This window comes from Coregonus clupeaformis, chromosome 24 (assembly GCF_020615455.1).
Source record: "Coregonus clupeaformis isolate EN_2021a chromosome 24, ASM2061545v1, whole genome shotgun sequence".
Classification (NCBI taxonomy): Eukaryota; Metazoa; Chordata; class Actinopteri; order Salmoniformes; family Salmonidae; genus Coregonus; species Coregonus clupeaformis.
Window position 1 is genome coordinate 9,599,110 of NC_059215.1, and position 17,837 is coordinate 9,616,946.

Here is a 17,837-nt window from a genome sequence, read left to right on the forward strand (position 1 = left end):
CATGCTGGATCTACAATAAATGAGGTTAATACATGCTGGATCTACAATAAATGAGGTTAATACATGCTGGATCTACAATAAATGAGGTTAATACATGCTGGATCTACAATAAATGAGGTTAATACATGCTGGATCTACAATAAATGAGGTTAATACATGCTGGATCTACAATAAATGAGGTTAATACATGCTGGATCTACAATAAATGAGGTTAATACATGCTGGATCTACAATAAATGGGGCTAATACATGCTGGATCTACAATAAATGAGGTTAATACATGCTGGATCTACAATAAATGAGGTTAATACATGCTGGATCTACAATAAATGAGGTTAATACATGCTGGATATACAATAAATGAGGTTAATACATGCTGGATCTACAATAAATGAGGTTAATACATGCTGGATCTACAATAAATTAGGTTAATACATGCTGGATCTACAATAAATTAGGTTAATACATGCTGGATCTACAATAAATTGGGTTAATACATGCTGGATCTACAATAAATCGGGTTAATACATGCTGGATCTACAATAAATGAGGTTAATACATGCTGGATCTACAATAAATGAGGTTAATACATGCTGGATCTACAATAAATCGGGTTAATACATGCTGGATCTACATTAAATCGGGTTAATATATGCTGGATCTACAATAACTACTGATAAGCCACCATGTATATTGTGTACAAGAGGAGGCGTGGCCAGAGAGGTTAGTCTGAGTCCAGCCATACAGACATCAAAGAGAACTAACAACAGGAAGCAAAAGGAAAGGCAGAAAAACAACATGTAGAAAAGAGGGTTATGGGGAAGGAGGTGATGAGGACCATTTCAGATGGTTGTCAATAGGTCACAACAAAGCCAGGCAGAAACACAGGACCTGTTTCCCCTTTCCCTTATTGTTACAATTCATTGTGTCAAACACACTGTATCCAAACATCATTGGTAATGCTATGGAAATCACAAAGCAACTTTTTCACTGGACATCTATAACCAATTTGCAAGCACTTGCTCATTCCCTCAACAAACCATACAAATATGGTCAAAATAATATCTCACACAGAACGCAACATATAGAATAACTTTACAACATTACACAGAGAATAAATGTTAGGCCCATTAATAGCGGGTGTACCTGTAGGAGCATGTCTCCAGGTTCTATCCTGCCGTCTGCAGCTACAGCTCCTCCCTTCATGATGGAGCCAATGTAGATCCCCCCGTCTCCCCGGTCGTTGCTCTGCCCTACGATACTGATACCCAGGAAGTTATACTTCTCTGGAGGAGAGAAGAGAGAGAGAAATAAATCAGTTTACAGTCAATGGACCTTGATGATATCTTTATCAAACACATATGAACTCTGATGATACTTAGTAGAACAAAAGAAAGAGTCAGAGAGAAAAGAGATACATTAAAAAGGGGAAAGCCTTACCCATGTTGAGTGTGACAGTGATGATGTTGAGACTCATAGTGGAATCGGTGATGCTGCTGAAAGACGAAGACTGGAAAGGAAGGAGGAAGAAAGTAAATGAGCAAATAAAACAGTCACAGACATATTCACATAACCATTCTGGTTCTTTCTTTTTCACATGCACATGGGACGTAGTAAAACCTTTGAGGGGAACTCACCCGGTCTATTTTGGCTACTTTGTGCCTCCGTCTGCGGCGTTTGTGTCTGCGCATCAGCTGAGAGGACGAGCTCTGCTCTGTGGAGCTGCTGAGTCTAAGACACAACACAATACAATATACATTGGTCCATGATACAGAAACAAGGGAAACCTTGAAGAAGGCACTGTGTGCTAAAACATTGGTGTTTAAACATTAAATAATTGGGAGCATATATAGAGTGTGCGACTATCTTTCTTCTTTTACATAACAGTGCCCAGCCCCACCACACAACATACACTGCAGGTTGGGAGCAGCACAGGGTCAGCCGCAGGGCAGCACCCCTGGAGCAGGAAAAGGGAAGAGGTCAGAGGGGATATGGTATTTTTTTTTGTAAAGAACCACTGATGAAAAGAGAGGAAGATGACATAGAGAGAGCGAGAGTGAGAGGAAGCATCTACCTGCTAGCGTCCTCATCTTCCTCACTGTCGACGAAGGAGCTGGACTCTAGTTCACTGCTCATTACTGAGGCACTGTCGTAGCCCATGGCAGAGTCCCTCGCTGTGCGCTCCGACTTAGAGTGGCCGTTGATACGAGGGACTGGAGAGAAGACAACCACAAAACAACAGGTCAGATATCAACACAGTCAGATATCAACACAGTCAGATATCAACACAGTCAGATATCAACAGTCAGATATCAACACAGTCAGATATCAACACAGTCAGATATCAACACAGTCAGATATCAACAAAACAGATGTTAATACTTGGATAGAAGATCACATGTACATCTTTGACCCATGTGGCACTCCACGGTAGTCCTCTGTAGCTCAGTTAGTAGAGCATGGCTCTTGCAACGCCATGATAGTGGGTTCTAATCCCAGGACCACCCATACGTGACAATGTATGCACGCATGACTATTAGACGCTTTGGATAAAAGCATCTGCTAAATGGCATAAAAGTGACACAGTGAAAGACAACTCTGAGCTGAGAGTGGGAGATGTCAACAGACAGCGATATAGAAATGATGCGAGAAATATTTTCCAAATGTTATAGGAAACCATCCAGAGAAGATTAGTATTAAGGACACTATGAGGACATCTAATCGGAAACCAAGACAAAGATTTAGAAGAGGTTAAAAGGCCAGTCTAGAAAGCACCAGAGAAAGAGAGAAGGGATTACCAACCGGAGCACTCGGCTGATGAAAAAGCTCAAAATATCCTCAATACAGGAGGATATCAGAGACCAACTCGGCCAAGGAGGCATTTACTAGTGATTCACTATTACAGAAGGCAGTCCTGTGGCAAACATGGCATTGTACCTATACTGTATGTGATGGTATGGCAAACAAAGGTTTCAGTGGACTTGTGAAGAACATCTTTATGCAGTTGTAATTATGCAGTTTATCATCAAATATGATACCATAGACTTCAGCTCATGTGTTATCAGTGGGCAGTGGCAGATAAGAGCTACCTCTTAATAAGACAGTGATCTACCAAAACAATAACATCAGTGTCCCAAATTCCCAACACCTCTCTCCCACATCTACCCCCAATACGTACAGTGGCAGGGGAGGGGTCCTGTCTCAGCAGGGTGACAGCGGATTGGCTGGAAGGCTCTGGCAAAGCGGCGAGGGCGTGGCTGACCCTGCGTTCTCCGCGAGCAACTAAAACATTCCAATAATGTGGTGGTGTCCATTACTGACTGAGCCCATTACTGACTGAGCCCATTACTGACTGAGCCCATTACTGACTGAGCCCATTATTGACTGAGCCCATTACTGACTGAGCCCATTACTGACTGAGCCCATTATTGACTGAGCCCAAAGGGTGCACACACATACAACCACTCTCTTCAGAAGAGCAGTACAATCCTCATCCCGGGATATATAACACACACACACACACACACACACACACACACACACACACACACACGCACACACACAACTAAACAGCAGCAAAACTGAGACTGTCTGGTGTCTGTGTAATGCTCTGTCCCCTCTCTCCCAGCACCTGTCTGTCTCTCAACCCCTGTGAGAGGGACCAGGTTCTCTGCCCAATGACAGGCTGCCGGCAGGCAGACTCCAATCCTTATCTACAACGAAGGCAGTGGAAAAAGACCAAAAGAAAATAGTGAATTTGGAGAAAGATACTGTGAATCGAGGAGAGATAACACAATCACTCAACATAATCTTTTCTCCTTTTTGCTCATCACAGTCAGTGACAGCAAGGTATCTTGACGTATTCAAATTCTGCAAATGTCTGACTCTTACAGTCCTGGGCATTGTGGTATGCTTACACCTGATTAATTGACATGTCATCTGCTACTATACTCACTGACCAAACAATACAAAAAACATTAAATCAAACCTATTCTATTTTGGGACATTGTGCTGTGAACTATAAGCCTTTAGTGTCAAAGCAGGCATTTTTCTATCCCCCATTCTTAAAATCAGATTTTTATTTTTTTCATTTAATTATTTTAGAGCCATAAAGTAATTATCATGAGGGATGGGAATATCATATGTTATCTGCTAAAATTAAGGTTTTATGATAAGGTGGGTGCTCAAGTAGGATATAATAAGTCATTATGATCGCTATCTATTAGACTGTCTTAAATACATTCACTTAAGGCTATTCCATTAACAAAACAGTCAAACTCTTCAATAGAATGTAGCCTACACAATAGGACAATAAATACTTGCATAAAAGGTAGCCCATCTATAGATTGTTTTCAGCAGCTGGACGATGATAATAATAGTTGCTTCCTCGTTCAGCCATATCTAGAATGGATTTCTTTACTAGCATTGCAAAATATAAAATTGCCAAAATAATTTAACACATAATAACAGGTAGGCTACAGATAGCCTTTTAATTTACTACTGAAGAGGTTAGACAATAACCTGCATAAACCTAAAATAAAACCACCTATATCATTTAATTCCATCACATGTATCTACCATTTAACAGCCAGTGGACTACAAACTACCCTATACAGCGATTCCATTAGCAAATGTGATTATTTTACCTCAACTGCGAGAGTCAGATCAGCGAGACAGTGCTGTCGTGTGACGCACTGAGAAACTGAACGAACTGGTAGCGCAAAAATATTACCCCGCACTCCCATCCCATGGCACGCGACTGAGTGTCTGATAATCCCTCTCTGAGAACTGCATTCCAAAGCACGGAGCGAAAGCCCAGCATTTGATGGGATTTGATATGGTGCACGAGCATATCTCTAACCGCCACAGGTGATGGTGACATCAGGTGATTAACGGCGCCAAAGCCTCAGCAGTACGAAGCTCGAGCTCTCCCTTCGTCACAATACATTTCACATAATAGCAAATGTTTAAATTTAAAATGTTGGTAAACACTAGGTTCCAAGCATCTTAAACATTTAGCAATGCTCATTTGACCTCTATACATTTTAATTGAATAGAAATATTCTGCATTACTGCTGCCTACATTTTGATTAGGTTATTATACAGTGAAGAGTAAGACCACTCTGAAGTCAATACACCTATTGTAGGTGTCAAAATAGTCCTGCCAAACCCATAGCGTGATATAGCCAGGCAGACAGACAGGGGTGTCAGTTCATCTCCTATCCCCCTCATCTCCCAGTGCAGGTAGCAGAGCTAAAACGCCTGTGGCCCTGAAACAGATCCTCTCCCATACCTCCACAGTGTCCTGTGGGCCCAATCTACACCTGTCCACTCTCCTCACCTTGTCAAACACTGCATTATTCATCCATTCATTCTCACATACCTACAACCAGAAATGAGAGAACAAGGGATACGTTTACCTCTGTTAAAACACTGATTCACCCTGCTCTGTTCATTGTAAAGCAGGCTGCATTCACACAGACACAGTGGCACTTAAAGAAAGAGGGGAATTCCTGCTATACTACTGCTGCAGGGCCAGGCAGGATAACTTTACATGTTGCTGGATAGTCCTGGGCCTTTAAGTCAAGGACACAGATTGAGTGACTACCATGGCATTGTATAAAGAGCCCTAAACAAATAATGCCTAATTGAATTGGATTATATTGAGCAGTGTAGGGCAGCGTTTTATGAGCCATGAAGCACTGTGTTCACCGTGAGGGACATGCCCTCTTCTCTGACACTCTCATTTAATTAGCACTAACTAACTAGCAGGCCGCCAGGCAATGAAACCAGATGGAGGGAGAGAGAGAGAGAGAGAGAGAGAGAGAGAGAGAGAGAGAGAGAGAGAGAGAGAGAGAGAGAGAGAGAGAGAGAGAGAGAGAGAGAGAGAGAGAGAGAGAGAGAGAGAGAGAGAGAGAGAGAGAGAGAGAGAGAGATTATTACTCCTTCAACAGAGGGTCTGCTACTGGCTGCTATTTCTAGAGAGGGCTACAGGGACATGACACACAGCCATATTTTCAGTTTCTCAAATCAGAACTTAACAGAGCGACTATAAAAACAAAGGCTGTATTGAGAGGAGAAGAGATAGTAGTTTGTTTCCCAGTAGGACAACAGCTACACACATGCTCATGTATTACACATAGACATTACAGCTCTCTCGTCTCTACAGTACCAACCAGCCTGATGCTTTATCCTGCTCATCCTAATTAAGCCACATAAATGAATGAGTATTTGGTTAATGAGCCTGGAGCTGCAGGATCCACACAGCCAGGCTCGCTGTGAACAGCAGATCAGGGGAGGAAGAGATGGAGTGATAAGATAAAGAGATAAAGGACTGGCTCTGACTCTATCTGCTGTGGGTGGATGGAGGAGAAACAGACAGGGGTGACAGACAGCAGAGACTGTAGGCTGACACATTACAGTAGTTGTTGAATGGAAAATATAGACACCAACATCATCACACTGTTGAACCAGATCCAGGAGTAGTGTATAAACAGGAATAAGGGTGGATATGAGGAGGAGTGACTATTATCATTGGAAGAATCAGGCTTGCTAATAATGATATTGTCCGAAGTGCCATCTTAAAATCTGGTATTTCTCAAAGCACTACACTGCAAACATTCATTCTGAGTGTAGAAAGAGACATGACATGCAATGTGCTTAGTTACTCTCTGTACAATAGAATGCTGGGATGAGAGGAATGTCCCTGAAGGAGGATTGAGGAAGCCCCTCTCCTCTCCAAGTGACCTTCTTACAACTCTTTGGGGGGGGGCCCATCCATCCACCACCCATTCATCTGCTATACTCCATACATGGTCATAATAGGAAGAACAGTCCTCCCACAGATCCTGAGGTTAAACTATCAGGTGGAAACTAGTCCCGTGTAGCTCAGTTGGTAGAGCATGGCGTTTGCAACAACAGGGTTGTGGGTTTGATTCCCACGGGGGGCCAGTATGAAAATGTATGCACTCACTAACTGTAAGTTGCTCTGGATAAGAGTGTCTGCTAAATGACTAAAATGAAAATAGCCTCTGCCCATGAACCTGAACCCCACTTAAGAAAAAAAAAGATTGGTGTCTTGGGAAAGAGAGAGAGTGCTGAAAGCAATCTTGGTCAAACTGTTCCACTTACCTGTCACCAGAAGATGTGAACCCTCTGATTTGTTTTAGACATAATTTACAGTCTACCCTTTCGGGGTGTTACTGAACAATGTCAGCAGTGTGAGGTATATTGCTAAAATGATGTGTAATGATATACTGATATACTGATATGATATACATACTGTACTTAGGTAGTTATCCCAATCATGTGTGTATTGTTACTCACTTTCAGTCTCTCGTGCTCTCCTCCGTGCACGTTCTCTCTCCCTCTCCCTACGGTGGCTCAGGAGGGACTCTGTGCCCGTCTCTGTGTCCAGGCCGTCCCGACTGCTCACCGCATTGGCACTGAAATACACACATTCAAAATGTTTAATTACTGTAGATCCACAATGAAACCAATGATTTATATATACACTAGATGACTAATAGGGGGTGCTGTGTTGAAGCCACTGTGCCTCCATCTTGGCACTCCCCCACCATTGTACAAAATATTTTGGAAGCTATAGAAACGCACTTATTAATGTCTTCATTAGTTTTTGCCACATTTATTCTATTACAAATTATGACTCTGTTTCAAATTCAGTCCCTCTGGCCATGAGCGATGTGTTGTTGTGGTGTGGTATGTGATGTGTGTTTCACTAAGTGTCATTAATGACCAGATACCCTGAGAGGGATGCATTCTGTTCAATGCTGCCTGGTACTAATGAGGAGGGCCATTGAAAGCCCAGATGATGCCTGTGGCAGGGCGGAGGATGGAGGGTGGAGGGGTGTGCGTGTTTGTGTGTGTGTGTGGGACCGGTAGAGCAGGTGTGGGCTGAGCTGGGACACATCTCATACTGTACAGGGCTGGAGGGAAGGTTATCCTATCAGAGGGGGTGAGAGGCTTTAGCCTCAGGGTAGCAGGGTAAAACCCACCCACCACTAGACACCGAGGAAACCTGAAGCTGGTGAGAAACACAACTCAACCAACCCAGCCTGCTGAACACTGCTCTCTCTCTGCACATACACACTCAGGGATGTACTGGACCTATACATGCATGCATCATGCATGAACGCACACGGGCAACACGAACGCATGCGCACACTAGTGTTCATATACGTAGGTACACAAGTACACGACTACACAGTAAGTAACTCATGCAGTATGGTCCTCAGGGTATAAAAGCTGCCATCTCATCAGCCTTAGGAGCCATGGGCTGACGCATGCACATTAACAACAAATATATACATAGTAATAATAATAATAATAATATGCCATTTAGCAGACGCTTTTATCCAAAGCGACTTACAGTCATGCGTGCATAATTTTTTTTTGTGTATGGGTGGTCCCGGGGATCGAACCCACTACCCTGGCGTTACAAGCGCCGTGCTCTACCAGCTGAGCTACAGAGGACCACTAGTAGCAACACAGGCGTAGACAAGCTGTGGTCGGCTGTGCCATGCTCACTCAGAGGGATGAAGGGTAAACATGTTTCTACATCTGAATGTAATGATGCATCTGTGCCTCTCCAGAACAGGTCAAAATATGTATGCTAATGCTTACATTGTGCAAAAACACACACTGTATTAGTCACTGGTATAGATCAGGTGAGGCATTTTGTGTCTGTAGCTAGTGGTTATTATCTGTCTCAGGCAGGGATAAAGCATGGATGGGGCAGTATGTTAATATTATTTGTCTATGGCAGGGATTGGCCAGTGTGGTGTGGATATTGTGTGTCTATGGCAGCAGTCCAGCCTGGTAGGGGGTAGGCTGATCGCCTGTGTCGGTTGATCCTGTGTGAGATTACCAAGGGAGGGAGGCTGGGTTGGGAGAGGGGGATGGGGTGCTGCAGCTGTGATTCCCCCCACCCCGCTAACCTCCTATCATCATCTCCCCCCACCCCCCCGGGAAACAGAGATGGGTGTCCGCTAATCCGGATTACCAGGCAGAAGCACATTAATTCTGCCTGCTCTGCACCACACTCAGCCCAAACACCTATTCTATCTATTCTATCCTCCATCAAACACAGCCATTCATACAGGAATGGATCCATGAAATACATGAATAAAGCACAATAACAAAATGAACTGGTAATAATATTCTGGCTATTTTCAGAATGAGGCTGAGGTTTTGAGAATGACAGAAGCTCACTATGGGGAATTCACCATAGGCCTATTCATGACCAGAGAAAAAAGACTGCCTGTCTGAAAGAGAGGGAGAGGGAGCGAGAGAGAGCAAGGGGAGAGAAAGTGAAGGGGGGAGAAAGAGGAAAGCTAAATCCTTGTAGTGTGGGAGCCGAGCTGACATGCTCATATTGGACCACAAGGTGGCAGTAGACACAGCAGGAAGAGAGGAGGCCCGAACAATAAAATCATCAGGCAGGCTGACAGCCAAGCAGCAGGGAGCAGCAGCCCGCAGAGGGCAAAAAAAGCCAGGATGTCAAACAGTAGATAAAGAGATACTGGAACATGACAGATTGCATGCTCTCAATACAGACCCCTGCAGAAGCTAACACACTGCTATAATGGCAACAACAACTCCAGCACAGCCCAGGGACCACAGCATTTCCTGTTAAATTTGGCTTTGGGGGTTTCTCTCTTAACAAGTGCAGTGAGAATCTTTAATCAGTCTGTTTGAAGTCAAAGTCTAGTGCTTGCATAAGGGTCAAACAAGATTTGAGAAGCGGAGTTTGCGCCTAAGCTTTTAACCCATCGATGTAGTAATAACACCACACATTGTCTGACCTCATAATATATATTTATTAACTCTTAACTGGTAGGGCTGGGAATTGCCAGGGACCTTCCGATACGATATTATCACGATACGTAGGTGCCGATACAATATGTATTGCGATTCTCATGATTCTATACAGTGGGGAAAAAAAGTATTTAGTCAGCCACCAATTGTGCAAGTTCTCCCACTTAAAAAGATGAGAGAGGCCTGTAATTTTCATCATAGGTACACGTCAACTATGACAGACAAATTGAGAAAAGAAAATCCAGAAAATCACATTGTAGGATTTTTAATGAATTTATTTGCAAATTATGGTGGAAAATAAGTATTTGGTCACCTACAAACAAGCAAGATTTCTGGCTCTCACAGACCAGTAACTTATTCATTAAGAGGCTCCTCTGTCCTCCACTCATTACCTGTATTAATGGCACCTGTTTGAACTTGTTATCAGTATAAAAGACACCTGTCCACAACCTCAAACAGTCACACTCCAAACTCCACTATGGCCAAGACCAAAGAGCTGTCAAAGGACACCAGAAACAAAATTGTAGACCTGCACCAGGCTGGGAAGACTGAATCTGCAATAGGTAAGCAGCTTGGTTTGAAGAAATCAACTGTGGGAGCAATTATTAGGAAATGGAAGACATACAAGACCACTGATAATCTCCCTCGATCTGGGGCTCCACGCAAGATCTCACCCCGTGGGGTCAAAATGATCACAAGAACGGTGAGCAAAAATCCCAGAACCACACGGGGGGACCTAGTGAATGACCTGCAGAGAGCTGGGACCAAAGTAACAAAGCCTACCATCAGTAACACACTACGCCGCCAGGGACTCAAATCCTGCAGTGCTAGACGTGTCCCCCTGCTTAAGCCAGTACATGTCCAGGCCCGTCTGAAGTTTGCTAGAGTGCATCCAGAAGAGGATTGGGAGAAAGTCATATGGTCAGATGAAACCAAAATAGAACTTTTTGGTAAAAACTCAACTTGTCGTGTTTGGAGGACAAAGAATGCTGAGTTGCATCCAAAGAACACCATACCTACTGTGAAGCATGGGAGTGAAAACATCATACTTTGGGGCTGTTTTTTCTGCAAAGGGACCAGGACGACTGATCCGTGTAAAGGAAAAATGAATGGGGCCATGTATCGTGAGATTTTGAGTGAAAACCTCCTTCCATCAGCAAGGGCATTGAAGATGAAACGTGGCTGGGTCTTTCAGCATGACAATGATCCCAAACACACCACCCGGGCAACGAAGGAGTGGCTTCGTAAGAAGCATTTCAAGGTCCTGGAGTCTCCAGATCTCAACCCCATAGAAAATCTTTGGAGGGAGTTGAAAGTCCGTGTTGCCCAGCGACAGCCCCAAAACATCACTGCTCTAGAGGAGATCTGCATGGAGGAATGGGCCAAAATACCAGCAACAGTGTGTGAAAACCTTGTGAAGACTTACAGAAAACGTTTGACCTGTGTCATTGCCAACAAAGGGTATATAACAAAGTATTGAGAAACTTTTGATATTGACCAAATACTTATTTTCCACCATAATTTGCAAATAAATTAATAAAAAATCCTACAATGTGATTTTCTGGAATATTTTTTCTCATTTTGTCTGTCATAGTTGACGTGTACCTATGATGAAAATTACAGGCCTCTCTCATCTTTTTAAGTGGGAGAACTTGCACAATTGATGGCTGACTAAATACTTTTTTCCCCCACTGTATGTATTGCGATTCGATATTGTGATTTAATGTTCCAACATATTGCTCTGCATATGTCTGCTGCAGAAAGAAGAGAAAGCATGAGAACATGAGTTTTGATCAGTCATGGAAATAACAGTGCTGAAAACAGGTTGGCTTGCTATTTAAAAAGAAGATGGAGAACAAGCTATAGGATGAAACATACTGGGGTTTTGGCGCAGGTACAGCCGACTACACGCTTAGAAAAGAAGGGTTCCAAAAGGGTTCTTTGGCTGTCCCCATAGGAGAACCCTTTTTGGGTTCCATGTAGAAGCCTCTGGGGAAACGTTTCTACATGGAACCCAATAGGGTTCTACCTGGAACCAAAAGGGTTATACCTGGAACCAAAAAGGGTTCTTCAAAGGGTTCTCCTATGGGGACAGCCGAAGAACCATTTTAGGTTCTAGATAGCAGTGTAGCGCTAGCTAAGGCTACCTAGCATCACTATTAATTTAGGCTGGATTGGTGCTTTTAGTGTCTCAACACTAATAGGAAGCATTCAATGGCAGCAGTCTCTCCCTGAAGATGTTTACCCTATCATGGCTATTTCTGGAGCCGCTTTGAGGAAGCTTAGCTAGCTACATAGATGAGCAGACCGACTAACGCGCTTCCCCACGGATGGGAGGGCAGCCACTTCATTGGTGAGCATGGTAAGCGAGAGTTTGCTAGCGTGAACCCTGGCACACACACACCTACACACTTACACACACACCTACACACTTACACACCCACCTACACACACGCAACTCCAACTCCTGTGTGCACTCGGCTTGGCCCCCGTGTGGGTTGAATCTCTGTGATGAGCTCTCCAGATTCTGATTAGCATATGGCTTGCAGAGAATTAGAAAGGTGACATGGTGCATGTGTGTGTGTGTGTGTGTGTGCGTGTGTACTTGTGTGTGTAATTTGTGTAATGATGTGTGCATGGTGTTTATGTGCAATGGGACACATATGGAGCCAGTGCCATGTACTCACTGGAAGGAGGGTGGGCGGGAGTCACCGATGCCCCCTGTTCTCTCCAGGGGGGGTAGCAGCTCTGGGTGGCTCTCTGTACACTGGGACCCCCCATCAGAGTGAGAGCTCTCTGCCAGGACCAGCTGCAGACACACAGAGAGAGAGAGAGAGAGAGAGAGAGAGAGAGAGAGAGAGAGAGGGGTGAGTCAGAGACAAAATACCAGAGACACATTTGAAAATAGAGATAAACAAACACATAGCCATACACACAGAGACAGTCATAGAATCAGACTGGAAAAGAGCTACAGACAAAGAGACAGACAAACATATTCAGTCACAAAAACAGACATAGAGAGAGACTCAGAGACACACAACAGATATTCAGACACAGATACACAAAAACAGACATAAGATAACTATCTGAGAGACATAAAAGAGAGATACTGTATTAAATGAGATGCATCGAAGGGGCCTGAGGAAAGCTGGTGGCTATGCATAAATACATTGGGAAACAGAGGGAACGTCGCAGCTCACATTGCTTTCACACTGGTGACTGTGTGTGCGTGTGAGCACAAAGGCTTATGTAAAATGGCCCATAGATACAGCTGCTCTGCTTTCATTTGAACCATAATAATGAGTGTTAAAGGAACATGCCAGAGGGAGAATCTAATAACACTGGAACATGATTAAGACACTGGGAAAACCTCATATAAAATTCAGCATTTTATAGAAATATCTATTTAGAGTTAGCAATACTTTACTTTTCATCTAGCTTTTGTGTTTTGAGGATTGTTAGGCACACTGACTACAAATTATTTTAATAAAATTTTTTGGACCACTCTTACCATACTTTTCTTGTTCAATCACTCTGCTATGTTATAGTTGACTTTGTTTCCTGATGGTGATACAGTAAATCACCTCGTCACAGCATGTCATCGAGACATCATTCACAGGAATGGCATGTCGTACAGCCTGTCATGATAATGTATGCATCACTGCTACTAGCACTATGTACAACTATACCAAACTAACCTGTGTCTCGTATCATTATGTAGGCCTATGTTAGACTTGTGACAAGGCCCAATGTAAATCATTGTTAACTGACCTAATTTGTTGGTAGGATACTGTATGATATTGCTAGTAAAACTGTCCAGCCTGGACAGTGTTGTGATGTCGTTGTGTAACCATGCCTTGGTTCATCTCCCATTGGCTTAGCTCATACCTGTATAAGGCACTATGCATAGAAGCTCAACAATAAGTGAATCTTTCCATGCTGTAGAGTCTTCGAGTGTTGCACTGTGGAGGCGTGCTATTGTGATCTCTCTAGGTAGATACACTATATGGAGCGTAACGCTACACGTATCTTCTGCTACCGCTGAGCCAACGAGCCGCAGCGAGGTGGAGAGAAGAGCAATGGGACGGGGAGGTGAGCTATGGGACAGGGGGCGACGCCGCGGGGGCGCCATTCATCTCACTCACCCAGGACACCACTCTCCCGTTGAAGCAGGGCAACTTGGCGTTGTCGTCGGAAATCTCCTCTTTGACAACCCTGTGGAATGGACAGGCAAACACACACGCAAACACACACACGCGCAGACAGAGAGAAAGAGAGAGAGAGAGAGAGAGAGAGAGAGAGAGAGAGAGAGAGAGTGAGTCAGTCCTCAGCACACAGTTGTTAGCCTAACACCCAGGAATCATTTCTACTACCCTGCCCTGCTCTGCACAGATGAGCATACTGCAAGTGATTCATGCTTAATCAGTAGAATGTTCCACTTTTCGACCGTAACGGGCTCGGCACCCCATGTTACTGTTGACTATGTCCATTGAAAGCAGATAGATGTTGAGCCTCATCCTCCATAAGTGATTAATGGCCCTGACTAAGTACAACAACATGATATTAGTGCAGAAACATTACATGGACAAGCACATAGATCAACAGCAAAGTGAAGACGATGCAAACCTGTGTGTGCACTGTGTATGTGTGTATGTGTGACAGGTCTGGGCATTGGGGAAATACATAGAATTTGTATTTATCGTGTGCACACAATTAACTGTACATATCGTCATCATATCAAATTCCAAATATATAGGCTATCCCCTACACTCTTAGAAAAAAAGGTGCTATCTAGAACCAAAAAGGGTTCATTGGCTGTCCCTATAGGAGAACCCTTTGAAGAACCCCTTTTGGTTCCAGGTAGAAACCTTTTGGGTTCCATGTGGAACCCTTTCCACAGAGGGTTCTACATGGAACCCAAAAGAGTTCTAACTGGAACCAAAAAGGGTTCTCCTATGTGGACAGCCGCAGAACCCTTTTGGAACCCTTCTTTCTAAGAGTGTGCCTATCCACCCAGCCCAGCCCTAGAATAGTGAGAGTGGTTGTGTTGCCCTGAAAAAGGGACAGGGTAGTACCCGCCAGGGTGTCAGGAGTCAGTGCGGTATTAATAGAGTGATTGAGTGTGAGGCTACTTCAGCATTTACATCTTAGACTGTAAATTCCCTACAAAAATACTTCCCAGTTACCCTCTGACCCCTGGGACAGGGTTCAGCAGCAACCACTGCCAGTAACCAGCCACACCTGCTGGGCTCCTGTCACACAGTACAGACTAGAGCAGGCCTGGTCTGGAGGCCGAGGGTATACACAAACACACAGACACACAGTCCTGGGTTACAGTCCTGGGTTACAGTCCTGGGTTACAGTCCTGGGTTACAGTCCTGGGCTACAGTCCTGGGTTACAGTCCTGGGTTACAGTCCTGGGCTACAGTCCTGGGCTACAGTCATGGGTTACAGTCCTGGGCTACAGTCCTGGGTTACAGTCCTGGGTTACAGTCCTGGGTTACAGTCCTGGGTTACAGTCCTGGGCTACAGTCCTGGGTTACAGTCCTGGGTTACAGTCCTGGGTTACAGTCCTGGGCTACAGTCCTGGGTTACAGTCCTGGGTTACAGTCCTGGGTTACAGTCCTGGGTTACAGTCCTGGGCTACAGTCCTGGGCTACAGTCCTGGGCTACAGTCCTGGGTTACAGTCCTGGGCTACAGTCCTGGGCTACAGTCATGGGCTACAGTCATGGGTTACAGTCCTGGGCTACAGTCCTGGGTTACAGTCCTGGGCTACAGTCCTGGGTTACAGTCCTGGGTTAAAGTCCTGGGCTACAGTCCTGGGCTACAGTCCTGGGTTACAGTCCTGGGCTACAGTCCTGGGTTACAGTCCTGGGCTACAGTCCTGGGTTACAGTCCTGGGCTACAGTCCTGGGCTGTAGTTATGCCTATCTCAGAGGTGGGAGAATAAAATATAATATAGGTGTGAATTCTGAAAAGTTCTGAAAAGATCAGTTCAGGTGATCTTTTATCTAACCAGGATAGTCCACCAGCAACAACTCACTGTTTTCCAGGGAGTCCTGGAACATGAACAGGACAAAGAGACTACTTGAAAGAAAAGCAACAGAGCGTCTGATGAAGTCTTTATACAGCATTTCTATGAAACTGCTGCTCCATTGATTTGTGAGTTCCTACTCACATGACGACAGCGAGTGACTGTGTCCTGTTGCGGCTGTATTATACTGTACTGTACTGTGGGAGTGGTAGAGAGAGATAACGTACAGTTGTGGCTGGAACTGACTAACACAGAGACAGAATGCTGCTGTGTGTGTGGCCTGTTCTGTTCCACCACAGAGAGGAAGAGGGGGTGTGATTCTCATCATTTGGTAGGAAGTGTATACATCCTCTGTCTATAGCCACATGACCAACTGAAGGTAACTTAGGAGGATGTGGGAGCGGTCAATACAAACAAATAGCCTATAGTCAAAGTCAGCGCTTTTTAACTCCTAAGGTCTTGGGATGGGCCTCTGATATATTATTAGCAGTGCTAATTTAATCCTGTTCCAAATTTAACATCATATTGGTAAATTAGTGGTCAAGGATCCTGTTTTAGTGTAATAAGTTGATAAAATAAGCTAGATACAACATGAATTGTAACAATCTCTCTCTCACTCTCTTTCTCTCTGCCTCTCAGTCTCTCTCTCTCTGCCTCTCACTCGCTCTCTCTGCCTCTCTCTCTGTTAAAAGCATTAAAACCAAAGGAATCCAGACACACGTCCAAAGGAAACAAAATGATGTGCACTCTGTAAACCATGACTTTTCTGCATGCATACTTTCATATTCAAACTGAATTTTCTACACCGAGATCCCCAGAAATACTTCCAGTAGCTACCCACTGGGCATACACTGGATGAACCAACGTTGTTTCCAAGTCATTTCAATGAAATTACGTTGAACCAACGTGGAATAGACATGGAATTGACGTCTGTGCCCAAGTGGGTAGGTGACACACACACAGGAGAGCTCAGTTTAAAATGGGACACGTGTCAGACACTGGGTTTCCGTCATCACAACTCTCACTTCTCAAAGCCGGCAGCTTAAACAAGTCTTAACAGATTTCACAGGATAATGACACAAGATTTACAGGGAGATTGCTGCATAATGTAGTGGTGGGCCACGGTAAGGCAGGGCTGGCTGGCTGTGTGTGTGTGTGTGTGTGTGTGTGTGTGTTGTGTGTGTGTGTGTGTGTGTGTGTGTGTTGTGTGTGTGTGTGTGTGTGTGTTGTGTGTGTGTGTGTGTTGTAGGAATTAGAGGAGTTTAACTATGCCCAGGGCAGGAGGAAAGCTAGTTATAGTCTTGCCCAACAGCACAGGGTCAGGAGGGGCGACCGACCAGCCGGCTGTACACAGCAGGCCCATAGTCCAAAGCTTTCACTCGCCACAACAGTGCACAAAATATTTGTGATTAAAATTAGAATGAAAATGTATTTAATTATTCAAGAGGATCAGTTCTTCAACCTTAGCTCAGTGCTATTCCTGAAACCTCAGGATCTTAAACATATCAAGTTATTGTACTGTAATAATAACAACATTAACATTTCAAGTGAGGTAGAGGTACCACATGTGGAAAAACAGCAGATTTGACCCTCCATATGCAGCTGAGTATCCTCATTCATGCCAAGAGCACTTACTTCCTTTCCTTATATCATTACCTTCAGTGATCCTTTATGACAAAGGTTTTACTGAGGTCTCAAACAAACAGCTCAACCGTTGCCATGACAAAACAGCATATCAACCATAGAATTAGGAATTAGAATACGAACAGTAATTTAATAGGATCTCTATGATATCAACCTCAAAGCTCTCGAATTGTGCATTTACGGTATTGGCCGGCATTTGTATGTGGTTGAACAACATTATAATGCAGTCTTTTGTCAGGACAGTGTGGGATAAAAACTCAACAGCAACCCAGATTTACATTCTATCCTACACAAATCTATGCTTCAACTGGAAATTACAGA

At 44.1% G+C, this 17,837-nt stretch overlaps 1 protein-coding gene across 8 annotated transcripts in view; it reads right to left on the reverse strand.

Annotated features, from left to right (window-relative positions):
• The window catches only part of LOC121538503 (segment polarity protein dishevelled homolog DVL-1), a 36,653-nt gene that overhangs the window by 15,164 nt on the left and 3,652 nt on the right, over positions 1–17,837 (reverse strand). For 6 of the 8 annotated variants that reach the window (XM_041846590.1, XM_041846589.1, XM_041846594.1 and 3 more), the window contains exons 2-9: positions 13,983–14,052; positions 12,525–12,646; positions 7,327–7,445; positions 2,075–2,213; positions 1,913–1,957; positions 1,638–1,731; positions 1,441–1,510; positions 1,147–1,286 (exon numbers count right to left, since the gene is read on the reverse strand). In XM_041846590.1, the coding sequence (XP_041702524.1) occupies positions 1,147–1,286; positions 1,441–1,510; positions 1,638–1,731; positions 1,913–1,957; positions 2,075–2,213; positions 7,327–7,445; positions 12,525–12,646; positions 13,983–14,052 (799 nt within the window). The remainder of the gene's footprint in view (positions 1–1,146; positions 1,287–1,440; positions 1,511–1,637; positions 1,732–1,912; positions 1,958–2,074; positions 2,214–7,326; positions 7,446–12,524; positions 12,647–13,982; positions 14,053–17,837) is intronic. The other 2 variants (XM_041846593.1, XM_041846592.1) reach the window with 1 other exon arrangement.